The 25,236-nt window shown below is 41.9% G+C and overlaps 1 protein-coding gene across 7 annotated transcripts in view; it reads right to left on the bottom strand.

Moving 5' to 3' along the window:
* The window catches only part of ARID5B (AT-rich interaction domain 5B), a 192,485-nt gene extending 172,572 nt beyond the window's left edge, over positions 1–19,913 (bottom strand). For 2 of the 7 annotated variants that reach the window (XM_017963014.2, XM_017963016.2), the window contains exons 1-2: positions 19,168–19,913; positions 18,490–18,744 (exon numbers count right to left, since the gene is read on the bottom strand). In XM_017963014.2, coding sequence (XP_017818503.2) covers positions 18,490–18,744; positions 19,168–19,188 — 276 coding nt within the window. In that variant the 5' untranslated portion in view covers positions 19,189–19,913. The other 5 variants (XM_031652217.1, XM_017963017.3, XM_031652216.1 and 2 more) reach the window with 4 other exon arrangements.
* Positions 19,914–25,236: the final 5,323 nt, after the last annotated feature.

Here is a 25,236-nt window from a genome sequence, read left to right as displayed (position 1 = left end):
TTAGCAAGAGGCACCCAGATAAGCCTTATTCAGACTTGCCACCCACAGAAACTGTGGATAGTAAGTGTTGTTTTAACAAGACACCAAATCTGGGGTAATCTGTTACACAACAACAGATAACCGATACAACCATCTTTAACACAGGACACATTTACATGCCATTGTGTGCCAATAAAATAAAGTTTGTAAAATGAGGTGCTAAATATGTTTCAAGTATGCCTAGAAATTAGATAATTTTCTGCAGAGATGACGACAAACCAATAGTAAAATACTTTGTGCAACTACCTAAATCCTAAATCAACTGCCTGTACGAGAGATCTTTCATTTTGGGGGATTATCCATAGAAATTTCTAAGAATACTATTTAAAAATGTGAGTGTCTTTTTCACTATGAAAGAGGCAGTATAAACTTGCCAAGTATGGCTAACTTGAACATGTTTTATCTCCTCTAACTAGAGAGAAAGAAGCTGATTTTATTCATCCCTTTATCACCCTGGTACATCCTAATAAATATTGATTGAATTTAATTGAATAAAGGTTATAGTCAAAGGCCTATATTTAAAAATAGAAATGTTATATTTTTTCAATAGCAATATTATGTTATGCCCTTAACTACCATATGAGAATTCCAAGCCCCATCTTCCTTTTTTTTCCTTCTACTCATTTAAGAGTCATCTTTTATTTGGGAGGCCAAGGCAGGCGGATCGCCTGAGGTCAGGAGTTCGAGAACAGCCTGGCCAACATGTTGAAACGCGTCTCTACTAAAAATACAAAAAAAAAAAAAAAAATAGCCAGGTGTTGTGGCCGGTGCCTGTAATCCCAGCTACTCGGGAGGCTGAGGCAGGAGCATCACTTGAACCCAGGAAGCAGAGGTTGTAGTGAGCCGAGATTGCGTCATTGCACTCCCGCCTGGGCAACAAAAGTGAAACTCCATCTCAGGAAAAAAAAAAAAAAAAAAAGATTCATCTTTTAAAGACCAATTAGAAAAGTTAGCTGGCACAGTTGAGCAGTTAGAACTGTATTAACTGTAAGTACAATCTGCAGACCCTGTCCTCCAGTCCCCCAATCCTCATGGCCAAGATTGAAGCAAGATTCCTCTTGGCTTAAGCAGAGAAAAAAAAGGACACACAAAAAAGCCTGTAAAGATTAAGGCAAAAAAAAAAAAATTAAGGCAACCGAGATATCTCAATATTCTGACATGCTGAGAATGTTTTCACTCCACTGCCTCAAGGGGTCATTTAAGGAATTCTGGGGGTCAGGAGTGATTTGAACACCTGCTTGGCTGTCTATTGAATTCCTGATCTAGTAATATCAAAAATGTGGAGTGAGAAACAGGACCTATAATATAAAGAAATAAAAACGCACCCAGAGCTTGTTGATAATTTTTAAAGACAACACCATTTATGTGATTCATATGATCTGCATTAAAACAACAACAACAACAACAACAACAAAAGAAAACCCTTCAGCCTTTTTACTAGAGCCCTCTTTCTTGCCTGTCCACATAGTTGGGGATGCATATTTTACAACCAATGCATTGTTGCTAAAAACACACTCAGGCCCCAGGAGCACAAAACACAATTAGACTATTACAGAGAATATTCACAAGGAACAGAATGGAACAGATTACTTTACTTAAGAAACACCGAATTCAGTTATTTTTTCTGTATTTGTAACCCATATATTTTGGAACCATTTGGCGAGAAGACTGAGTACTATAGCAGTGTTTTCATCTGAATTCTAGTCATCTGATATACACTGTGGGATTAACCCAAAGCAAAAGGATTTAATGGCCCAGCAGGCTCTCTCTATTTGGAGGATCCTTCTGAGATTCCCCCAGCCATTTTGGCTGGGACCTTTCCCTTTACATGGTCTGGCTGATGCTTTTTGCATCTTTCAAAGAGTTGGATTGGAATACACCCCCTACCATGACCACCCCCAAATGAGGTGAGGAAGGGGACAAGGGGATGAAGCAAATTTTCAAGTTAGGGGTGTTTTTAAGAAAAGAAAATACAGGAAACTTTTCTAAAATGGAGGAATAGTGGGTTTATTTAAAATGAATTCAATGTTTTGCATGTTTCACAGCTCAACACCAGATTTCTTGATGGTTGCATCATGAAAGGGCAGGGTGGAGGGTGGGGCACTTAGATCAAACGTCTGGAAAGCCAATTTTGTCTCTTGACTCCATCATCCTCCTATCTCAGTTAATTTTGTCGTGGCCAATGGAAGAGATGTCCCCTAATGTACCTTTTTTTTTCTTTTTTTTTTGAGATGGAGTCAGGCTCTGTCACCCAGGCTGGAGTTGCAGTGCAGTGGCACAATCTTGACTCACTGCAACCTCTGCCTCCCAGGTTCAAGAGATTCTCCTGCCTCAGCCTCCTGAGTAGCTGGGATTACAGGTGCATGCCACTACGCCCAGCTAATTTTTGTATTTTTGGTAGAGACAGGGTTTCACCATGTTGGCCAGGCTGGTCACAAACTCCTGACCTCAAGTGATCTGCCCACCTCAGCTTCCCAAAAGTGCTGGGATTACAGGCATGAGTCACCGTGCCTGGCCCCTAATGTACCTTTGACATCTACATGGAACAGAATAGAGTGGATTCCAACATGTCTCCTTCAAAGTGACTGGAAATCACCGATATAGATCAAAAATTTGAACCTAAACACAGGAGAAGTCTTTTGGGGTAAATGCAAAACCAGGAAGTTTAACTCTATTTAACATGATGGTTTCCTTAGTTCCTGTTTTTCAAATAATAGTCCAATACCTCAACCCATAAATTAGTTATTAAGTAGTTATTAACAGTCTAGCACTAAGACTTCAAATGTTACAATGTGGTCCCTGACCAGGGAGGGCAGGGTCAATAACCAACATTTGCTGCAGACCTAGGATAAGCCAGGTCATGCTTTTGTGCTCTTTGCCCATAAGCATCTCACTTGACATTCTTAGCCCAGCAAGATCAAGTCATTTCACAGGTAAGAAACTGAGATGCCAGAGAGATTAAGCAAGTTGGCCAAGACGACACACAGCTACTAACTGGCAGAGTAAATATTCACGCTCCATTCTACCAGTCTTCAAGGCTAAGGGTTTATATTCTAATCAGAAAGAGAAAACAGATGTGTGAATGTATTCGGCAGCACTGCCTTCAGATTCCAGTCCACATGACATGCTAGACTCCCTGAGGTCTGGCCTCAGTCTACTTCATTTCCCACTAGACCTGTGCTCTCTTACCAAATCCAGACCATATCCGGTATTGGTATGTCCTTCCTTCCTACTTGCCTATGGCTTTGCTTCTGCCTAGGATTTTCTAATCTCTCACCCTCATCCATCCTTAGGTGTTTTCAAGGGCCCCTTCTCCAGGACACCTTCCAGGATGGCTATAGGTCACCTTCACACTCATGTGCTGCTTTCCACAGCTTGTCCCTGCCTCCCTCCTCAAGCCTAAATGTAGGCTCCAGGGCAGAGCCAAGCTCTTCTTCTTGCACATCTCTTCCTGCCATCCCTCCAGACTCCAGAGCCCTGGCTTTATCCACCTGGTTGTCTCCACCCCGTTTTAACAGCCCCTTTGGGACCAACGGTTCTTTTTGCTTTAGTTACAGAAAATGGGCCAAATATGAGAAAGTTTTAAAAACTGTAAGAGTCCAAAGCTTTGCTCTAGAGATGGCAAGGTGGCAGCCTGTGGGCCACATCTGGACAGAAGACACATTTTGTTTGGCCCACAGAGAGTGATTTAAAAATTGGATTAGGCCAAGCACAGTGAGACCAGCCTAACAAACATGGTGAAACCTCGTCTCTACGAACAATACAAAAATTAGCCGGGCATGGTGGCACGTGCCTGTAATCCCAGCTACTCAGGGGGCTGAGGCAGGGAGGATCACTTGAACCCAGGAGGTGGAAGTTGCAGTGAGCCGAAATGGTGCCACTGCAGTCCAGCCTGGGTGACAGAGCAAGACTCTGTCTCAAATAAATAAATAAATAAATAATTAGTCAACTAAAATCACAAGAAAATCTAGGTTTCTGGTTTCTGTTGAAAAATGGAAAGATTTGGCAATATCTCAGAATGACATTCCTGCCCAGCAATGCTAGGTTGAAACTGAAGGGCATTTTATTTTTTTAATTATTATTATTATTTTTTTTAACTAGAAACAGGGTCTTACTCTGCTGCCCACGCTGGAGTGCAGTGGTGCCATCATGGTTCACCCTGAACTCCTGGGCTCAAGTGATCCTCCCCACTTAGCCTCCCAAGTAGCTGGGATTACATGCACGTGCCATGGCACCTGGCTCAAGAGGAACATTTTAGAGGCATGCCTCAAACCAGTCATGCACTCCCCAGTTCCCTTGAATATCATATTGTCTCCAAGACCTGGCCCAGTCACTCATAGATCTTATCTGCCTGACCCAGAGGGCACTTACACCTGTGCCTCTGTGGCTTCTTTGTTCCTAGACAGTCAATGGAAGACCTCAAGGAGGAGGTGGGTTTTGAATGGGACCTTGAAAGATGGATACAGCTGCTGTGCAGTTTCATTTCACAGAGTAAAACCTCAGCTAACTTCACCACCCTTTTCTGATACTTCCCGTTTCCTCTACTTGTAAATAGGACAGCACAACGTTTCTGCCACCTGCATTTTGGAATCAAGACAGCTTGAGTTCCCATTCAGTCTCTGTCATTTATCAGATGAGTGAATTTGGAAACCCGGACAAGTTACCTAACCTTTCAGATTACCCTCCCGCAAAATGGAGATGACACTAGAATCTACCTCACAGTATTACTGTTAGAAGAGTAAATGAAACGTCACATATTAATCTGTCAGGACCTAGTTTTACTATTACTTTTATTAATATTATTTTAAATGAGGGGTTCGCATTTTTTATAAGGGCCAGATAGTAAATGTTTTAAGCTGTGTGTGGTATATAGTCTCTGCTGCAACTACCCAACTCTGCAACTATAGTGCGAAAGCTACTGGAGACCATTTGTAAACAAGTGGGCATGGCTCTGTGCTAATAAAACTTTATTTACAAAAACAGGTAGTCCAGCCTGGCCAACATGGCAAAACCCCATCTCTACTAAAAAAATACAAAAATTAGTTGGGTGGGGTGGCACCTGCCTGCAATCCCAGCTACTCATGAGGCTGAGGCACAAGAATCACTCGAACCTGGGCAACAGAGGTTGCAGTGAGGCAAGATCACGCCATTGCACTCCAGCCTGGGTGACAGAGTGAGACCCTATCTCAAAAACAAACAAACAAGGCTGGGCACAGTGGCTCACACCTGTAATCCCAGCACTTTGGGAGGCCGAGGTGGGTGGATTGCTTGAGGTCAGGAGTTCAAGACCAGCCTGACCAACATGGTAAAATCCCATCTCTACTAAAAATACAAAAATTAGCCAGGCGTGGTGGCGGGCACCTGTAATCCCAGCTACTCCAGAGGCTGAGGCAGGAGAATCACTTGAACCCGGGAGGCGGAGGTTGCGGTAAGCCGAGATCGTGCCATTGCACTCCAGCCTTGGCGACAGAGCGAGACTCTGTCTCAAACAAACAAACAAACAAACAAGACAGGTAGTAGATCAGAATTGGCCTATGGGCCTTAGTTTGCCTTAGCTTGCCCTGTTTTCAACCATCTCCACAGCCAAATGATGTACATTAGCTCTAAATATGCACCCCAGGTGTCTAGATGATACCTAGACCAATAGGTGTCTCCAGTGGGCATCAGTGGGTATCTCTAACCTGGCTATTGAATTCACCAAGGCCAAGCCCAGCCCAGAAACCATTCTGCAGGGAGGTTTTGCTCACCCTACACCTTGCCTAGAAACTTCCCAATCTTCGCCCCCAGATCCCTTTAGACTTCCCCTCAAATGTTATTTCTTCTAAAATGCCTCCCAAGACCTTTCTGACAAAATCATGTACCCCTGACAGAGGTACTTATATTTTCCCTTCATCCCCTTGATCACATCACAAAATCACCCCTTTGTTTGTGATAAGTTTATATACTATGCGTGTGGTCCCCACCTGATGGTAAGCTCCGTGGGGGCAGGATCTGCCTGGTTTTCCACCTCTCTCTCTCCAGTGCCCAGTGCTGGGCTGCACACAAAGGCATGCTGGAGGTACTGAGCCTGAGACTTCTCTCTCGTGAAATGTGAGAAAGGCGCTATGTGGAGTCTAAAGCGCCCTTTGAAAGTGTATTACCCGTGTGTAGGGTATTACTGTTATCTGGGTATCAGTCAACTGTGCAGGTCCCTAAAGAGCAGGAAAGAAGCTTTCACGAAGACTCAATTAAAGAATACATCAGTATATAGTGAAAGTCCCAATGCTAATGTTGAGAGTTCTCAATATGTTCTAAAGTTATAATGAGAAACAAAGCTCGCCCACTGGTCTTGGCAGCATCGGGAGAATATGGGTTTCAATCCTGACTCTTGAGTCTCACCTATGTGTGACCTTGGGCAAGTTCCTTTAACACCTCTGTGGCCTCAGCTGCATCATCTACAAAGTATGGAAATGTCAAAATACTACTGACATTATAGACTAGCTATGAGAATTAAATGAGATATTTTATTTATATTTAATTTATATGTTAACGTTTTTGCAATGCCTGATACATAAGCGGTCACTGAATTAATGGAAAATATCGTGACTTTGACTTCATTGAAAACACTGTGGGTGAATATTTTGCAGATGGTTTCGGGAAAGGGAAAGGTAGGGCATTTTCTCTAGGCTGTGAATACACAGAGAAGAGAAAGCACTCTAAGGGAAGCGTGAATTCAGTTTTAAGACTACAATGTATGGAGATGGTTTTCCCTCCATTTGGGACAAATTAATCAAGTTGCTTCTTCCTTCTTACTATAGGAGAGAAAATATGCTCTCTGAGAACAGAAATCTTTGTGTACTAGTCACTCACTGCTCACTACTATATCCCCAGAACGGAAAACTGATATATAGTAGGCACATAGTAGATACACACTTCTAAATGATGAAACCAGCCATGAGTATCAGATGTTGGCAGAAGTACCAGTTCCATTTATTACCAACATTGCCACCTTTTGGCGAAGCTTTTCTTCAGCCAATATAAATAGCATCCCATTAGAGGGCCCTCCTGGCTTCAGGAAAAATCATGGAAATGAAGGCGATGTCTAGTCTGGGATCCTGAGTATCAATCCTGGCTTCTGTGTAATCACTAAATCTCTGTTAAGTATCCTGCCATTCCAGGACCGGGCGCAGTGGTTCACACCTATAATCTCAGCACTTTGGGAGGCTGAGGCTGACAGATCACCTGAGGTCAGGAGTTCAAGACCAGCCTCACCAACATGGAGAAACCCCATCTCTATTAGAAGTACAAAATTAGCCAGGCATGGGTGGTGCATGCCCGTAATCCCAGCTACTCGGGAGGCTGAGGTAGGAGAATCGCTTGAACCCGGGAGGCGGACGTTGCGGTGAGCTGAGATTACACCAATGCACTCCAGCCTGGGTGAAAAGAGTGAAACTCCATCCAAAAACAAACAAACAAACAAACAAACAAAACAAAGTATCCTGCCATTCCAGTAAAGTGCATATTCTCCATGAGTTGTTTTATAAAAGTGATATCCCCCATGGCACCATGCACTGGCATAAGACAGGGCACTGGAATGGCCTACCAAGAACACAGCCATGGAAAGCACTTGCCTACTTTCCTCAGGGCATGACCTCAAGAGAGCAGCCCCTTCCCCAAAACAGCAGACCAGACTGTGGTGCCTGAGAACACTGAATCCTAGTTCCACTTCTGTCACTAGCTAGCTCTGAGGACATGTCCAAGATTTTTCTGGGCTTCAGGTTCTGCATCTATTAAATAAAGAGGGCTGGATTTGTTCTCCTCAACCTCTTTTAACCTGTTATCCTGTGAGTCTACCAAAATGTCCATAGCAAATTAGACATGAGCCTTTCTCCTAAATAACCATGGCGAATCTTCTTGACCATCGTTATCAACAATACCAAGGGACTTTAAGCTAGCCATGCCTAAAACCAAACATGTTGGCAGATAGCAGAGCCAGAGGGACCAGTTTTACCAATGGATACACCAAAGTTGCAGCCAGGAAAAGGTCTCTGAGAACATTATCAATGACCTTTCCTGCGTCTGACCTTCACTGGTCTGCCCTTTGCCTTGTATCACCAGCGTCTTTTCCACAATGCAAATTTCCAACCAGAACACTGCCAAAGTTGCATAGTCACAGAATAAAAACAAGTAAACCTGAGCCTATCACATTCAGGAGAGTCTGAGGACAAGGGAATGGGTGAGTACATTTTTATTCTCTGATACTGTGTCTAGCTAATTTGCCTTCTTTCTGGTGATACTCTGAGCTGAGCTCAAACTAGATAATGGCAAGCAAAAATTGAACCAAAGGGAAAACAGTATTCTGTCAAAACGTTTCCATCTCATCTTCCATTAGAGAGCTTAGGGCAAGCCTAGTGACAAGCAACTGGAGGGTAACTTGACTTGTTATCTCTGTAGCATGTGAGCCTTCCCTTGGAAGGGTTAAAAAAACCATATGTATATATATGTGTAATGTATACAGAGATAACAGGACAAGTTATCTGTGTGTGTGTGTGTGTGTGTATAAACATGCATATATATACATACATAAATATATATATATGCATATATACATATTTTTTCTCCAGCTTTATTGAAGTATAACTAACAAAAATAGTATACATTAAAGTATACAATATGATGGTTGTATATATTTAAGGTATACAATGTGATGATTTGATGTACAGATATATCATGAGGATGACCACAGTCAAGTTGTTAACATTCATCACCTCACATAGTTATCCTTTTTTGATGTGGTAACAACACTTAAGATCTACTCTGTTAGCAATTTTCAAGTATATAATACAGTATTATTAACTATAGTCACTATACTATACATTAGATCTCTAGATACAAGATGAACACATATATATATGATATCTCATAACTAAAAGTTTGTACCTTTTGACCAATACCCTATATATACACATTAATATTCCTGCCTTAAGAAGAATACACAGTATTAGTGAGTTTAAATTATTTGCACTTAGTTCTTTGTCTCCAGTTATACTGTGTTCCTTTGTGCTTGTGAAACAACATATGCTTTAATTAGCAAATATCTGTAAATAATTTACTTGCTTTTCAAATACAATAGAACAATGGAGTCGATTTTCACATACATTTACCAAGCAAGTATCCTGGGTCATAATCCAGACTCTCTCATTTTTCAATAACTCTATCAAGCCGTCGAACTCCGGCTGCCCTCCTTGGTGGAGGGTTGGGGTAGCGGGTTAGAAGCCCAAGCTTCAGTAGCAACATCACATTTTGTAAGACCCCAGAAGGCAAGCACAGATAGTTGTCCAGCTCATGCTAAAACAAACTCTTACACTCTCTAACCCTAGAACCTTCCTTAAGGAGCATGGAAGTGAGCCAAGGGCAAAGGGCGTTGGAATACTGACGGCAAGACAAAGGCACCCTTCTGCCCCCTGCCCCCCAAGCCCTGAGAGCATGAGCCAAAAAACGTAAGGCACAATGTATAGCCTATGAATCACAGAACTTCATCTAGGCTCTGCAGGGTTAAAACTGGGTGCCGCGCATGCAGTGCAAAGAAAGATGTTAAATCAAATGAGAATGACTGCTCCAGGACTGGAGGCACTATTATTTTGAATAAGATTGAAAAGGCCAGAAAAAGCAATTCAAAAACATTTCAATTATGTATTTCCCAGAACTACATCTTTGAGCAACTAATGCAAATGTTACCACCACAATAAAACTTCTTCCCACATATAAAACAGGTTGAACAGCATATACTTTATATATCATATGCATATTTTTGACTATTAATAAAAAATTCAAAGTCTATGTAAGCTTTACTCTCCTAAGCAATACAGTAATTATGATTAAGGGACAAGCAGCACAAAAAGAGCCAATTTATCTTACTCATGCTCAGGAATACTATTGTGTAACTAAGCAACTAAAGACAAAATATGGTCTAATTAATTCACTCCTATGCTTATTTAAAAGACACAATTAGAACATTTTTATTTTCCAGCTTGCACAGTAGCTCAACATGCTTGAGGGTATAGAAAGCAAAGCCCATTATTCTCAAAGACAAGAGTTTAATGTTTAGTGCCACTGATCAGGCTTGGAACTCAACTATGGGGTGGAAGGGGTGTTTCATAGGCCGGGTGTGCTTGGAGTCATGAGAAAAGAAAGGTGGGGGAAAAGATGTTTATGGGGTCTCTAGATTGACTAGCAACATTTGGCCTCTGCCGCCTGGGGGTTCTTACTGGGGCACAGGAATGGAGATGTGACTGTGAACTTGATGGTCATATGCCAAGGACACACGCCACTGTGCGTCTATTTATACAGCCACAAAGATCCTACAGAAAATTCGCGTAATTAAACCACCCATCCTAGTCTGCGTGATAAATGTCAAATATCCATCTTTAACGCTGCTAACAGTGCATCTGATTTTAAAAGCAGAATTAATTTACCCAAGTGTGTGCGAGAGATTGATGCCATTAGCATGATTCTAAAGCACCCTTTCAATAATCATCATCATCTGCGTGTTTGAAATGTGTTGTCGATACTGATGCTCACAGTCCAGGGCACGAGGGATGTACGCTGGAGGGCTAAGGCCAAGGTTCTCATCTCCAGCAAGTCAGTGAGGAACACAGTGTGGCCAGAAAAATCCATTCTTGGATTTGTGCGAGTGTAGATTCTTCAAGAAATAAGGGAATCCATGACCACATCTCTGAGAGGCAAATGAATCCTTAAGCCAACAATCGATAAATTTGTTTTAAATTTCCTTAAAAGCCAAGGCAACGGGTAGTCACTCGCTACAATATTATTCTGAGTAGAAGATGGCAAATATCCAACTACACTGGCTATAAAAAATGACAAGTGAACGCATTTGATTCAAGCAATTATATTCTGGATATTGGTTAAAACTAGACTTTGATAAATGAGCTTGAGTCATATATCACTAGATGCCACTATGAACAATGGCATGCTTTATTACTAATTAATAATGAAGTATTTACATGTATGGACTCCTGTATTTCATAAAAATAACATTTCCTTAGTATGTGCCTGACAGTCTAATTGTCAAGAGAGGTTTTAATTGCTTACAATTTTGAGGCACTATCAAACACGTGGCCTAGTTAAGACCATCAGCCTGCAGAACATGCTGGCTTGTATGAACTGCCAACCAACACCAGGTGAGGAGTGAATCTTCTTCCCTGAAGTCTAGTCTTTTCATAGGTTGCCACCACAAAGCCCTGACTTTTTATGGGTTGACTGCTGAGACTGGAAAATTACCCAACGAAACAGAGATGCTGTCTCCAGCCTAATCATTCAAATATTTGCTTATTTCTTTGGTGGGTGCCCCTATGAAAAAACCACTTCCCACGGTTTCACATTCTACAGTGCGAAATGACTACAGACTTTGGAAGAGAAAGAAGAAGTGTGAGATGGGGTCCTCGATCTGGCCCACATGTGGATGACTGGTCACTGGTCATCTGCCAGAAAGAAACTGGGTAAAGCTTTAAAAAGGTAGACTGTGTGCAAGAAGGCATTTTAATTATGTGGTTCAGTCACTCAAAAAATACTCACTGAATAGCACTAAATATTGCAGAGCACCCATAGGTGAGTAAGGCACAACTGCCTGCTCCTGAGAACAGCACTATGGTGGGGGGAGCATGGGGTCAGGCGACAAGGTAAAGGAAAAGAACACAGATAACTATAAAGTGCACAAGAGGTTACAACCAACCGCTGGACTATACGCTCCCTGGGAGCAGTGATTTTTGTCTGTCTTGTTCATGTTGTATCCCCAGGGCCTAGAATAGGATCTGGCACATAACAGGTGCTCTACAAATATGTGTCCAGGGAGTGATAATTCAAAGATGAAGACAGTATTTTCTAATTTCCAGAAAGATTAAGAAATGCTACAAACAAATAATGATCTCAGTTCATCTCAACTCAAACTAAGGAACCCAGATGGAAAGAGTCTAATGGCTTTTCTGTGATTACTGTCTGTCTATAAAGGCAGTCTGGCAACTCCTTGAGAGCAGAGGCCATTCTCTTTTTTTTTTTTTTTTTTTTTTTTGAGACGGAGTCTTGCTCTGTCACCCCTGGAGTGCGATGGCACGATCTCGGCTCACTGCAAGCTCCGCCTCGCCGATTCACTCCATTCTCCTGCCTCAGCCTCCTGAGTAGCTGGGACTACAGGCGCCCGCCACCACACCTGGCTAATTTTTTTTTGTATTTTTAGTAGAGACGGGGTTTCATCATGTTAGCCAGGATTGTCTCATCTCCTGACCTCGTGATCCGCCCACCTTGTCCTCCCAAAGTGCTGGGATTACAGGCGTGAGCCACCGCACCCTGCCGAAACCATTCTTCTTAATCTCTTGTATCCAAGTGCCAGCACACAGTAGGTCTTCAGTCAACATCTGAGAAATTTAATGAATTCTTTTCCCAAAAAACATGATGGTTGGGAGCCTTCCTTTGGATGCCTATTACATGTATTATCAGCACAATTTACTGACGTGTTTTGTGTCATACTGCTTTTACATTTTTAGACATGTTGATCTCATCTCCTTATCAAGATTGATAAATTTATTCAGAAAACGGGTCACATCACAAACCATTTTGCATCTATCTCTTCACCTACCAGAGTACTGAGCACATAGAACTTCAGGAGTAGTTTTTTATTAACTCAAGATAGATAATACTAATATTGGCTAAAGTTTCGATCTTAACCATACAAAATATAATTTAATATTATTTCACTCATTCTCAAATTTTAATGTCCTAGAATCAATGGTGAAATTGTATTGGATACGTAAACGTTAATGATATAATATTAATGTACAATTTCTTATAGTACTTAAATTTCTTATATTTCTGATATTACTGGTTCCTGGCCAAAACTCAAGTAAGAAAGAAAAACAGGTACACATCATCTACCTTCTGGCAGATCAACTGCATAGGCCAGGGGTCAGCAAAGTTTTTCTGTAGAAACCCAGATAGCAAATATTTCCACTTTACCAGCGATCTGGTAACTGTCAAAAGAACTCAACTCTGCTGTTGGAGCCTGAGAGCAGCCTTAAACAAATTAGCATGGCCACATTCCAATAAAACTTTATTCACAAAAACAGACAGTGGGCCAGATTTGGCCTTCAGGCCTTATTTGGGTGACCCTTGTCACAGTCCAGTAATTTCTCTCCATGCAATTCTTTACATCTTATCTTTGTTCTAAAAGACCTGCTTGGTAGAAAGTAAAGATAATTCCTTTTCTTAGCTTAAGATGATTACTAAAAATAAGTAATAACTATTATAAGTGCAACCATTATTCATTGAACTCTCATGTATAGGTACTATGCTAGATTCCAGATGCTTTTCATTATTATCTCTGATTCCCAGCACAGTTGAGATCATTAAATCTATTTTACAGAGGAAGAAACTGAGGCTTAAAAAAGTTAAAGCAATTGTCAAAGGCCAGTGTGGTCATTTAAGAGGTCTCAGAAATCTCTAAAAAATTACCTTATGGTTATAGACCAAGACTGAGGAGCTATCCAAAAAGAAGAGCATGACCAATCCAGCACCTTCTAGATTCCAGAATGTGTCTGCCTAACTCCAGATATGATCAAATCAGGTAATCTTTTGGGAAAAAAAAAAACAAACCTGCTGATCCAGTTGACAGCTTACTTCTGCAGTAAAATGTAAATCCTTAAGACAGTTTTTATTTTGGCGACACAGCTAAAGCCAACATAGAGATGAAAGATAGCCTGGTTTGGTAGGACTTGGAAGCCCACGTGTCCTAGCAAACTAACCTAGGTGCCATTCCCTCACACAGAAAAACTTTCTTCAGTAAGCTCCATGGTAGTGGTTTCAAACCTCAGTGAGTATAACGCTAATATTAATGATAATAACAACAGTCAACCATTACTGAAATATCTACTATGTGTCAACTTTGTGTATATGCATTTTACATATATTAACTTATTTAATCCTTAAAATAATCCTAGGAAATAAGGACTGTATTTCCACTTTACAGATGAGAAAACGGAGGCACAGAGAGTTTAGAACTTGCCCGAGATCACACAGCTAGACTGAGACTGTTTAAATATTTAAAATTCAGACTCCTGGACCCAACTCTAGATATTCTATTTAAGTAGATTTCAATAGGGGCCCCAGAACATGGATTGTTAGCATTTTTTAATTCAGCAGTGAGGCTGGTGATAACCAAATCACTTTTAGAAATCCTGAATGCATGCTAGAATCTGTAACATCCAGGTATGTCTGATCTTGACTCCTGGACATCATTAGCTTAGCCATCCACATGCACAGTTGAGGTGACCAGCAAACCTTCTCGTAAAATCCCAGCGATGGCTGGTCAGGCTGAAATCCAAGCTTGCATATCCACCCATTTTAAGAGGGTATACTGCCAGTAGATTAAGCACTTGGCAATTGGAAAATGAATGTAATCAGAAGTTATCCAGTAACAGAACCAATTACCCGCCTACTTTGCCATTTTCCTCCTCTGAAGAGCTACTGGCTGAATGTGGCAATTGTAAGTAATTACTAAAGACACTTAACTCCTTGCACATGGCCCTGCTATTCATTTTCATGGTAATTTAAGATGGTATCATTTTTAGGTCCAAGAACCTCCACATAGACACAAAAGTTATTTTTTTATTGTTTATAAAGTTAAGAATATCTAGAACAAAGGTCATTATAATCATAATTCTTTTCTATTTATTTAAGCACTTTACAGTATATAAAGCTCTTTTGCCTATAAATCCTCTTGATCTTCACCAACAATCTATAGTCATCCCTACTTTGTTCCCATTTTGCAGCTGAAGAAACTGAGGCTCCAAGTACTTAACGGTTGTTCAAGATTAAGCAAATAGCAAGCTGCAGAATCAAAATGTGACTTTCTTGAATGCTTTTCCTCAACACCAGTTGCCAACGCTGGAAATATTATATATAAAGGCATTGGTGTATATAAGCATATAAATCATCACCATTATCATTAAAATGAATAGTAAATTGTTAATGATCATTAATAACTATTAAAATATAACTGCTATCATTATATACCACTGATTAGAATTAGCTTAACTTTATAGGATAAGGATAGTTTTGCTACCTAGACATCTGGTGACCTTTGGCAAACCTGATTAACTAGTTACAATTCTAAAATGTCTGAAGGACTGTCCACATTAGTACACACTTCTAGAATATAATATGATGCGTTCAAGCTCTGCTTTCAAGGGTAGGTTTCACTGGGGAGAAAAGATAACCCTGAATTTCAAGAAAGCCTGGGTTCTAGCCTGGTGACCTTTGACGAACCACATAACCTTTCCAAGTCTACGTCCTCATCTGTAAAATGGGTGTACAAAGTCCTGCCTTATCAAGCCTCCTACAATCATTACAAAAATCATAAGAAAATATTCAAAAAAAAAAACCCTCTGCAAATCACAGCAAACCACACAGGGACGCTATTTCTAATCTTGCACAATGATCATTTTTCTGCTTTTAGAACTGACGTCTTTACATTTCAAGAAATCATAAAAAGGCAGAATGATTCTCTTAAACCAAAAAAAGCATACTGAGTCCTGGCTGTCCTTTCGAAATGGATGCTGATGTCAGCTCAATCAAGAAATTATTAACCTCCATTTGGTTACTTAAAATAAACTGTACTGGCTGATTAAATGTGCTGAACATTTTCTCCAAGTAACAGTGCATATCACCAAGAAACCTTTCTCTTTCAGTTACATATTGCAAATGGCAACTGCATCATTCAAAACTATTTAAAATCAATAATAAAAATCATTTAAATGTATATAAACAAGTTAATGGAGTAAGTGAAAACAAAGCAAATTTCTTAATGAGAGGGCCCTGTTGCCCCCTCTAGGTGCCAGCAGTAAATGCTGGTTTCTGTAAGGCTCTCCTCCAGAGACTGCTGCTGCTAGTCTGCTAATGAATGACTAACTTAGGCCAGGGGGGAAATGACATCACCAGGGTGGAAAACCGATCTGCATTGGGAAACTTTCTACCTGCTTTACATTTGTCATAATTATTTTGCACAATGCAGCCTGCATTTGCATAATTTTGAGGCGTGTCATTATCTCAATTGAAAATTGTTTTAATATGGCTGAATAATTCACAATGACATCAGCCAAAGTCCTAATGAAATATACAAGTATAATCATACAGCTAATTACCAGCCGTGTTAGCATTAAAAAACAAATCATGCATAATATTAGACGATGTATATGCAGCTGAGGATTATAAATAGAGCCATCTCCCTCTGCAAACCCCCAGAGTTTACTTTTAAATGGCAAGATTAATTTTCTCAGGTATGGCTCATATAGCAGTGACGAAATGCAGAGATCATTACAATGGTTCCCTTTCAATTCCCCATAATGAACAATTAAAAAAAAAGAAATCGTGTATTTAAAAATATATCTATTCACTGTCAACACTTCCAGCAGATGCAACGTTTGGCAAACATAGCCTTTATTCTTAAATCAGAATTCACCATTTAATTACACCAACAAAAATTAAAACTGGACCAAGTGGGGTCAACTCAGGGTCTTTAAAAAATATCCCAATTTCAATCCCTCCCCCCAAAAAAAGAGTGACCACAAAATATCCCATAAAACACTGAATAATTTCCTCCTGGACTTAGTCAGAAGTCTATTAGGCACAAGTTCTTTTCTGGATATTTAATCCTTCCCTTTTCCAGATCACAGGCCATGTTGAAGTAATAAATTTGAAAAGCAAATAATAAGAAATCAGGAGGGGGAGGGGGAGGAAGACAGCTGCGCAGGAAAGTTGGGTCGGGGGAGGGGGCCGAGCCAGACCTTGGGAGGGGTAAAGAGCTCAACCTGTTGGTAGGTTGCAGGATTTTTCACAGTATTTCCAAACAACACCTTTTTAAAATTGCAGGCGGACGTCGGGAAATATGAACATTTAAAAACCAAAGCTGGCCAGGGAGGGTGGAGGGGGGAGGTGAGCGGGGAGGTGGGAGGGGCTTATTTCCGAAAAGGCAGATTCGAGGGCGAACGTTTCGACGAACTCCAGTAATTAACCGGCATAGACCACTGACGAGTAATTCGATCCTGGGGAGAGGGAGTGAACTGGCAATGCCAAAAGTACTATCAACTCCACCAGACCAAGGAATTCTGGAAGGAGTGGCAGCTCCGAGCCCCGGGACGAGTTAAACGGGAAACCATTCATTTAACAAAAAGATCCTTAGATCCTTACACCTACCTCGAAAGCTCGAGAGCCTGGCACAGCACTAGCTGCTCTCAAAAGTCTGTTTGATTACCCTGCTCTCGCTTTGGCAACACAAAGCCTCGCCAGGCGGCCGTGCGCCCTCCCTCCCCGTTGCGCCGTGGGCACAGACTCCCCAAAATAGTTCCCCCCGGTAGGTACCACGGCGCTGAGGTCGGTCAGCTGACGAGGGGAGCCCGCAGAACTGCGGTCACACATGAAATGACAGAGCCGAAGGGAGGCGGCCGCCCCGGCGCCCAGTGACAGCGGGCTCACCTCCGGCGTCCTCCCGGGAGCGCGGCGAGCGCCCCCGCGGCCGCCCAGAAACGTGCCGGGGAGGCTCTGTCCCTCCCCGCCCTCCCCGGGAGCGCCGTCTGGGCACGGAGAACGCTGGACCCGCAGGGCCAGTGGGCGAGCACACACCCCTCTGCCCTCCCCTCCCCCGCCCCCGTCCCACACACCCCCAAAGATCGCGCAGGAAGACGTCCACTTTGCGTGGAGTAATTGCAAACTAGAACATCAAATGGCTTGTCCGGGGGGAGGGGGAGTGGGCGAGAGATAGTTGTTAATGCTTAACGTGTTTGTGCCTGTTACACCACCGCTTTGAAATCCGCCCGGGCAGATCTGCAAGTTATTTGAATGTATTATTCCAGTACCTGTCATTTATCACTTTATTCAACACGTCTTTGCCAACTCAATAGCTTTTGATCTCATTCTGCCTCCATTTCGTAATTTCCGCCCTCTTAAACATATCAAATACTTACTTAAAAAAAAGAGAGAGAACAATATCGAAACCCACCGAAAGAAATCCACCCAGACACGACGAAGCCAGACACGAAGGTAAATTTTCAAAAGGCAAAAAATATAAAAAGGATGTGATGTTCAAGAGGCAATAGCAGGAGAGCAAATGAACACACACACACACACACGCACACACACACACACATCCTTGAACAAAACCCTTCTCGAACAAGTTATTTGATCTTGACTAAAATCAGCAGTTGGATCCTCTTTGTAAAGCTGACAGCCAAACTCTGACAATGGCAAAATACTCGAGCCCCAGCTAGTGGCGCTACCCCTTTAAAAAAGGAGTCGATCCTGCTCGCCTGCAGAAGTGAATACAGTATTTTCAAGCTTGCCCTGTAATAAGCATTACTAGGGGGAAAAATAATAAAGAAAGAAGAGAGGGACAGACAGGTTTACCACCTCGCCATGGTCGCTATTTCTGCCCTGGGGAGTGTCTTCTGGGAGGAAATAAAGTTTAGAGCTGGATAAAAGTTGCCGGCTGGTCCTCTCTTCCCACAACAGCTGGAGCTCCGCTATGCAAATCGGATCCTTTGGCGTACATCTTACAAAGAAAAAGTCGCCAAGGGACAAAATTCTTGGTTTGCCTTCAAGGTGGAATTGAAAAGCCTTGTAGAAAATGTAAGGTCCGTGCAAGCCACACGGTGAGCCGACCCACTGCAGGGGGGGAAAAAAACACCAAATAAATAATGTAGCCATCAGAGCACAAACATCTATTCCCAGACACATTTACACACACATCCACTCTCTTAATACAGACGACCCAACAGATATAACGCTGGGTGGAAAAATAATAGCGCCCACAAATTTTTTGCCTCCCTAAAAAAAAAAAAAAAAACTCAGGGCCCCCCACCGCCACTTCTCCCACCTCCCCATCTGAGGCGGTAAAATTACATTATGTATGTATGATCAGTGCAGGGATTTTTTTAAACAATAAAAATGATTTTGGGGGATGCAGAGGGTAAAAGTTTGGTGAAAAGTTTGTGGGGGGTGTGGGTGGGTGCAGAGGTGTGGGTGAGCTAGGGGGTTGGGGGGTGCCGGGGGGTGCCGGGATCGGAGGAGCGGAGGAGAGCGAAATACCTGGAGTGAGTTGGGCTCCATCTCGACGTTCTGAATTGATTGAACTCAACATTCTCTCCAAACTTGTTGGCTTGAATGGATTGCATCAGGTCCTGGCAGGGAAACGCATTCTCTGCCTTCAGCCGGCGTAATGTCTCAATATAAAACTGAGCTCTTGCCTCCCTTTGGGCACCGAAATGATTGAAAATATGTCCTAATATTTCTATAACGACTCAATTTTCAGCTCCTGAAAAAACTGTATGGGTTTTCTTCCAAATATGGATTGATCAAATTCATAATCGAGAGAAAGGCGCCGTACGATCTCGGCGGGAAGAGGATGGATCAAGGCAAAAAACACATAGAAAGATTTGTAAAAATAAAAAGCACCCAAAAACTGTGTGGAGATGTGATTCCTCTCTCTCTAACCGCCCCTGTCTGGGGATATCGTCTGATGAGATTTTTGGAGGAGAGGAGGGCTAGCGAGCTCCGCTGTGCATCTGACAGGACCTGCTTGTATATGTCTAATATAAAGAACATTTCCTGCAGAGATTCCGGGGCGCTGCTCCTCTTTCTAATGCTCCTTAGCAGATTTGCTGTTATTAGACATGTAGATTTGTTTGATAGTTAAATTACGCTTCCTCACTGCCATGTTTTCGAGAACTAATCTGTTAAATTATCTTTTGATGCCTATTTACATGGAAGGGAAAAGTGGGTTATCGATTATATAAACATATAAATATTAATGCATTTGTTCGCTTCGCAAAAAAATACTCAGCAAAAAAAAAAAAGAGAGACAAGTGAGCAGTGCACACACATCTTAGGATTTTGCAAACAATATTGAACGGACAGCGACTGCATTTAGGGACTGGAACAATAAACGATGCATGATAAATCAATAAATGCGAGCAGCGAGTCTGCTCAGAATATGAATTCAGGCTCCCGGTTCTGCGTGTGCATTCTTTAATTTTGAAGTATATACACTAGTACGTGTTTACAATGCTGATGGACGCCAAGGGCGCTCTCAAATGATAATGTGTTTATATAACCCAGCGCTACAGGAATAATATACCGACTCCTACCCCACCCCCATCCCCTCCCCCGCCAAAAAAGGGAGGGGAGCTTCCTCAATAATAGTTTGAAACTGAAAAAATCCATTTGCAAACTAGTTAAATACAACCAGAAATTAAGCTGTTGAAAACCGGGGGCATGAACCGTAAGACAATAAAGGCTTTAAATGTGTATATTTATTGTTCTGGAGCCCTGGAGCATTGCGAGGTTTGCATGCACGGCTATTATGCAAACACAGAGAAACTTAAGAGCGACAGAACAAGGAACAGGCAGAGACTGCAAAGCCCTCGCTCGCTCCGACCCAGCTGCCGGTCCTCCGCCAGGCTAGATTGCATTTTCGCAGTGTTGATTTAAAATGGTGTACTCGCTTCCCCCACGTTCCCCCACCCCCTTCCCCGCTCTCCTCCCACTCCTTCCAGCACACCCCCCCTCCAGCTTTTATTATATTGGCACCAATCTTTCCAAAGTGGGTCTGGCATGCTAAAAAAGTAAACATGTACTATATGGGGAATAAGGTCTGTATAGTATGACAGTTGAAACTTGATCTGTGATAAAATTACAGGATGTTGAAATTACTAGTAAGCTATTTTTAACGCTTTCGCAACGTTTCACCTCAAGTCACAGCATCTAGTTGAAACAGGATTACTTTAATGAAAATTATATTCACATGGCTGAAGTTAATACACCCGGCAGAGCACAAATGCCTCATATTCAGTGACTTGAGGTGGAAAGACCCTCTGTGTGTATTTTTATGCCTTTTCATAACGTCTGCGTCCGCTGCAGTAAGAATTAGGGCACTTAACATTATCTAAACCACATTTTTGATTCAGAACATGGGGAAGTAATAAAAGGCAAAATCTATCTCCTTTCTATACACACAGAGATAAACGAAAGAAAATGGCAGATCCTCCAATTACAATAAATAATAAAAGCCCATGCCAAAGAACCGGTATTCTGAAAGCTGTCGAAAACTATTTTAATAATTTAAAGTAATATCACAACTCTGCACGATGGAGGACTACAATTCAGTCTCCAATCTTTTACATTAGCCAAATTATGACTTGCACATCACTCTTTAATTATCTCTTGAAATTTCATCTGATCTTTCTATTTTATAAACATGGGTTACAAAGAGAAATTACAGCTCTCTTGTGCTTTCTCTCTCTCTTTTTAACTTTATAATGCATACTGCAGACGTTTGATTAGAATCGCCCATTTTGTTCATTTTTAACATATGAGAATGGACTTGACTGAGGGGGATTTTACATGTCTTTTTAAAAAATAGACATGCCTAAGGCTTCTGTTAGTCTCTGTCCTGTTAGCGTAAATATATACATCCAGTTCAAGAAATCCTATATTAAAAAACTTGAGTTGCAGTATTTTGACAAGATCGTATTTGAGATCGACTCTGAGTCAGTTTCCTGTATGACCAATGCAGCAGCATTTATGCAGGAAACCTCAACAGAATGCCTGAGGGTATCCCTTAATTGTATATTAAATCTCTTTCTTAAAAAATTATACAGCTCTTTACAGCATCTAAGCAACTTCTACTATCTTTGGTGCTGTAAGTCTTTAAGTGTGTAACGAACTTCATCTAATTAGAAACCCTGTTTCTTCAGCTCTTCAAGGTAGGCACTGAACTAGGATGCACGGTGCCTTATCTCTCTGATAAGGTTTCTGAGATGTTAACAATTGCAGGGATCTAGGTCTGAATATTTTTGAGCATCCGCAGCCTTGTAGTCAGATGAATGCTAAATTTCAAAATAGAATTACAGGGATATCTTTCCCCCTCTTTTTACAGCACTGCCCCCACCCCCATGAACATAATAAATCTAATAAATTGAACGAATACTGTGAATGCCTCTTAAAATTACAGATCACAATAGTGTTTACCCCTCCCCCCAAAAATCCCTCAATTTTACCTCTTCCTTAATGTGATGTTTGATAGGCACCTGTAAATTATCTGTGTAGCAAATATCCACACAAAGAAAGTTTCAATTAAGATAAGGAGATTGTATTGAAACAGTTCTTTGAAGTAATGTAGTTAATAGCCTGTTTGATTTCTGCTTGTGAGAGAGTAATAACGTGGATTCAAGGCTCCATCAATCACAGAGCAGATGTAAGACTTGAGACACCGACACCCAGGGGAATAGAGGCAAACTCCTGCAGTGCAGGGTCCCTGGGCTAATGTAAAGTAAATACTCATAAACAGATTGAATGTTGCAAGAAGACAATCCATTCAGGACAGTTATAATCATGAAAGCAACGGCTTTATTTATCTATAAAAAAGCTTGTAGCTGGAACTTGCTGTGTATAAAAGGTGGGAGGGAGAGTAGTATATGTTTATATGACCCACTATTTCTGGGCTCTTTCTTGTACTGAAACACAGAATCCTGTACCCACACACCTATATTCCTGCTGCTTTACTAGCCAAAAATCCTACTTTCTAAATTAATCTGGTATATTTACAAGGTAAAAAATTAAAAATCATTCTTGCCCCTCAAGGGGATGGGAGAGCAGTAGACATTCAGTGTCTGCGAATCGCTTCATAAAGGATCAGGAGGATTAAGTTAGTTGCAAAAACCAGCAGTGACATAATTAGGCAGCTTGGACTATAATAAACAGGATCATAAAAAAAAAAGAAAAGAAAAAAGGAAAAGTACAGTTTGAAGAAAGAAGGCGACCATTTCGAAAATGCAAACCTCTCTGCGTACCCCTGGGCCTCCCCTCCCCCAAATTGAAAAGACAACTGAAGCATTTTTGACCTTGGCTACAATAATACTTCATGTTTTAGCACTTTAGTCAGCATTTTATCTACTAATTGCTACACACTACCGCATGTGGCTCGAATCTGCCACTGCAGCTTTCTCTCATTGGTGAGCGAATTGCTTGATAAAGACTGGGAATTCAACCTGGCTGTTTCCTTCCTTGCTCCCCCTCAGCCCCCCGCCCCCCCCCCCCCACCCCTTTTCTTTCCTCTTCCAGCTAGAAGCCACTAATTTCTCCAGAAAATACCACATGGATGAGAATAAGGACAGTGAATGGTTCCCTGATCTCCTTCCACTGGTTAAAGCTCGGGTCACTTTTGCGATCCGGAGGCAAAACAGAGGCGGTGAAGGAGGGTAATGGGGGCGGGGAATTAGGGGCACGAAGCGAGGAGCGAGTGGATCCTGGCCTTTTGGCGGACCTGATGCTAGGTGATTCCGAACGTGGGTCCCTTGCCCAGTCCATTGCTGGCTGGGAGTCCGTGGGGCTCCACGCTGCCCACCTGGGGACCTCGAGTTAGGAACGCTCTCGTGCTCTTGCTTGGTCAAGAAGTGGGGTTCGAAGGGGTAGCCCTGGAGTCTGCAGAATGATTCGTAAAGAACCAGCACTGTCTGAGGGTCAGCCACCGCCTGGTCCCATCCCCCTCTATGCCTGGCGCCATCGTGAGCGGCGGGGGCGGGTGGCGTTATTAGTAAGGAGGCCTTGAGCAGAGCAGGCTCGCCAAGTCTTAGTGCAACAAGTCTATTGGTTTGAAGGAGGATAAACCGGGTTATACGGGTCATTGCTTTCCAGGAGACCTCTAGTGGTCAAAGGTTGAGCTACAGCTCAAATTTGGGTCTCCTATTCGTCCCCTGTCTCAAGAGCTGTGGTGGGGGTGGGACTCCAGCCCAGGTCCGGTGGTAAAGGCTGGAAGCTTCAGAAGGATGGGTATGGGGACAGATTTCTCATGAACTTGTAGCCGGAGCCAAGAGAGACACAGGAACTCGGAGCAAGTGATCCCCCTGGGAAGGGTCATGTGATGCCCTTTGTGAGCACTGGAAGCCCCAAGTTCTCCTGCCCTCGGTACAGATGGAGACCTCCTATCTTATCTTGATTTTCCTCCCGAGTCTGAGATTAATCAAGTATTATCCGGGAAGTTGGATTAAATTTGCTCAAGCCTTTCCAGTTACAATAGCAATGCTGAGTCTGTTTATTTTTTCTAATTTGTTTGTAAATTAAAGACAAGTCCCACTCCCTCACCCCATCACAAATACACCCTAACACCTCTTAATTTTAACAATTTCATTGCCTTCAAGTGCCCTTGACATTTATGGGTTACTTAGTATAGAAATAACTAAGCTTTTATTTTTTTAATTGCCTGCACTGCAGGGTACATATATGACGTTTGACTAAATTGTAATCTTGCCCCTTTATTCGGAATGCCATGCCATTCCATCCCAAATGGCAGGGTGCTGGGGGAAAGGGTAGTGGTGACTCAGGCTTTCAGACTCATTTGTGATCCACATATTAATAAATAATTTGATCAAACTGCCCCCCAGCATGGTATTAAAGAAGTTGCTGGGAACACCTACTATAGGTCATACTCAAAACAGAGGTCCCAACCATCTGAGGTTATTAAAACATCTTGCCATACCTGATTTTTTTTTTTTAAAGGAGACAAGAAAATGTACAGACATGGAGTCTTGGCTCCACTGGGGGACTCATATATTGCCTACTAAAATTTCTCTGTGCAGTTTCAAACGGACATTAATGATGCCTTGTATTTGGTGATTTACAACTTATAATTACTTGACAAGCATTAAGTAACTCATTACTTAGAAGCAGAGTGGGTACGGTAGGTAAATCACTAGACTGAAAGTCAAGGGGATCATTCTTCTCTGATTTGCTGTGTATCCATGTCCATGACTATAATTATCTGCCGGGCTCAAACCCTAATTCCGGCTTTGTCAGAATTTCTCACATATTGTGGCAGAATTATCCAGACTGGTCATCTGTATAGAGGCAGCTGCCCTTACTGGGGAGTCATTCAGATCCATGGAAGTGCCGGCAAGTCCCTTGACTGCCTCCACCTACATTTTGCCATGTCACAGACTGATAATTTTATGACTTGTTATTGCAGGTTGAAATATGTAAATGTGGTAATTCACTAAGGGTATAAGGAGATCTGAGTACTTCAGAAGAAAAATAATACCAAGAAGAACAGTGAGGTTGGTTCTGTTTTCATTTTCAATAAGCTTTGGCCAAAATAAAATTGGG

Source organism: Papio anubis, chromosome 11, assembly GCF_008728515.1.
Source record: "Papio anubis isolate 15944 chromosome 11, Panubis1.0, whole genome shotgun sequence".
NCBI lineage: Eukaryota > Metazoa > Chordata > Mammalia > Primates > Cercopithecidae > Papio > Papio anubis.
This window is presented reverse-complemented; position numbering and strand designations above follow the sequence as displayed.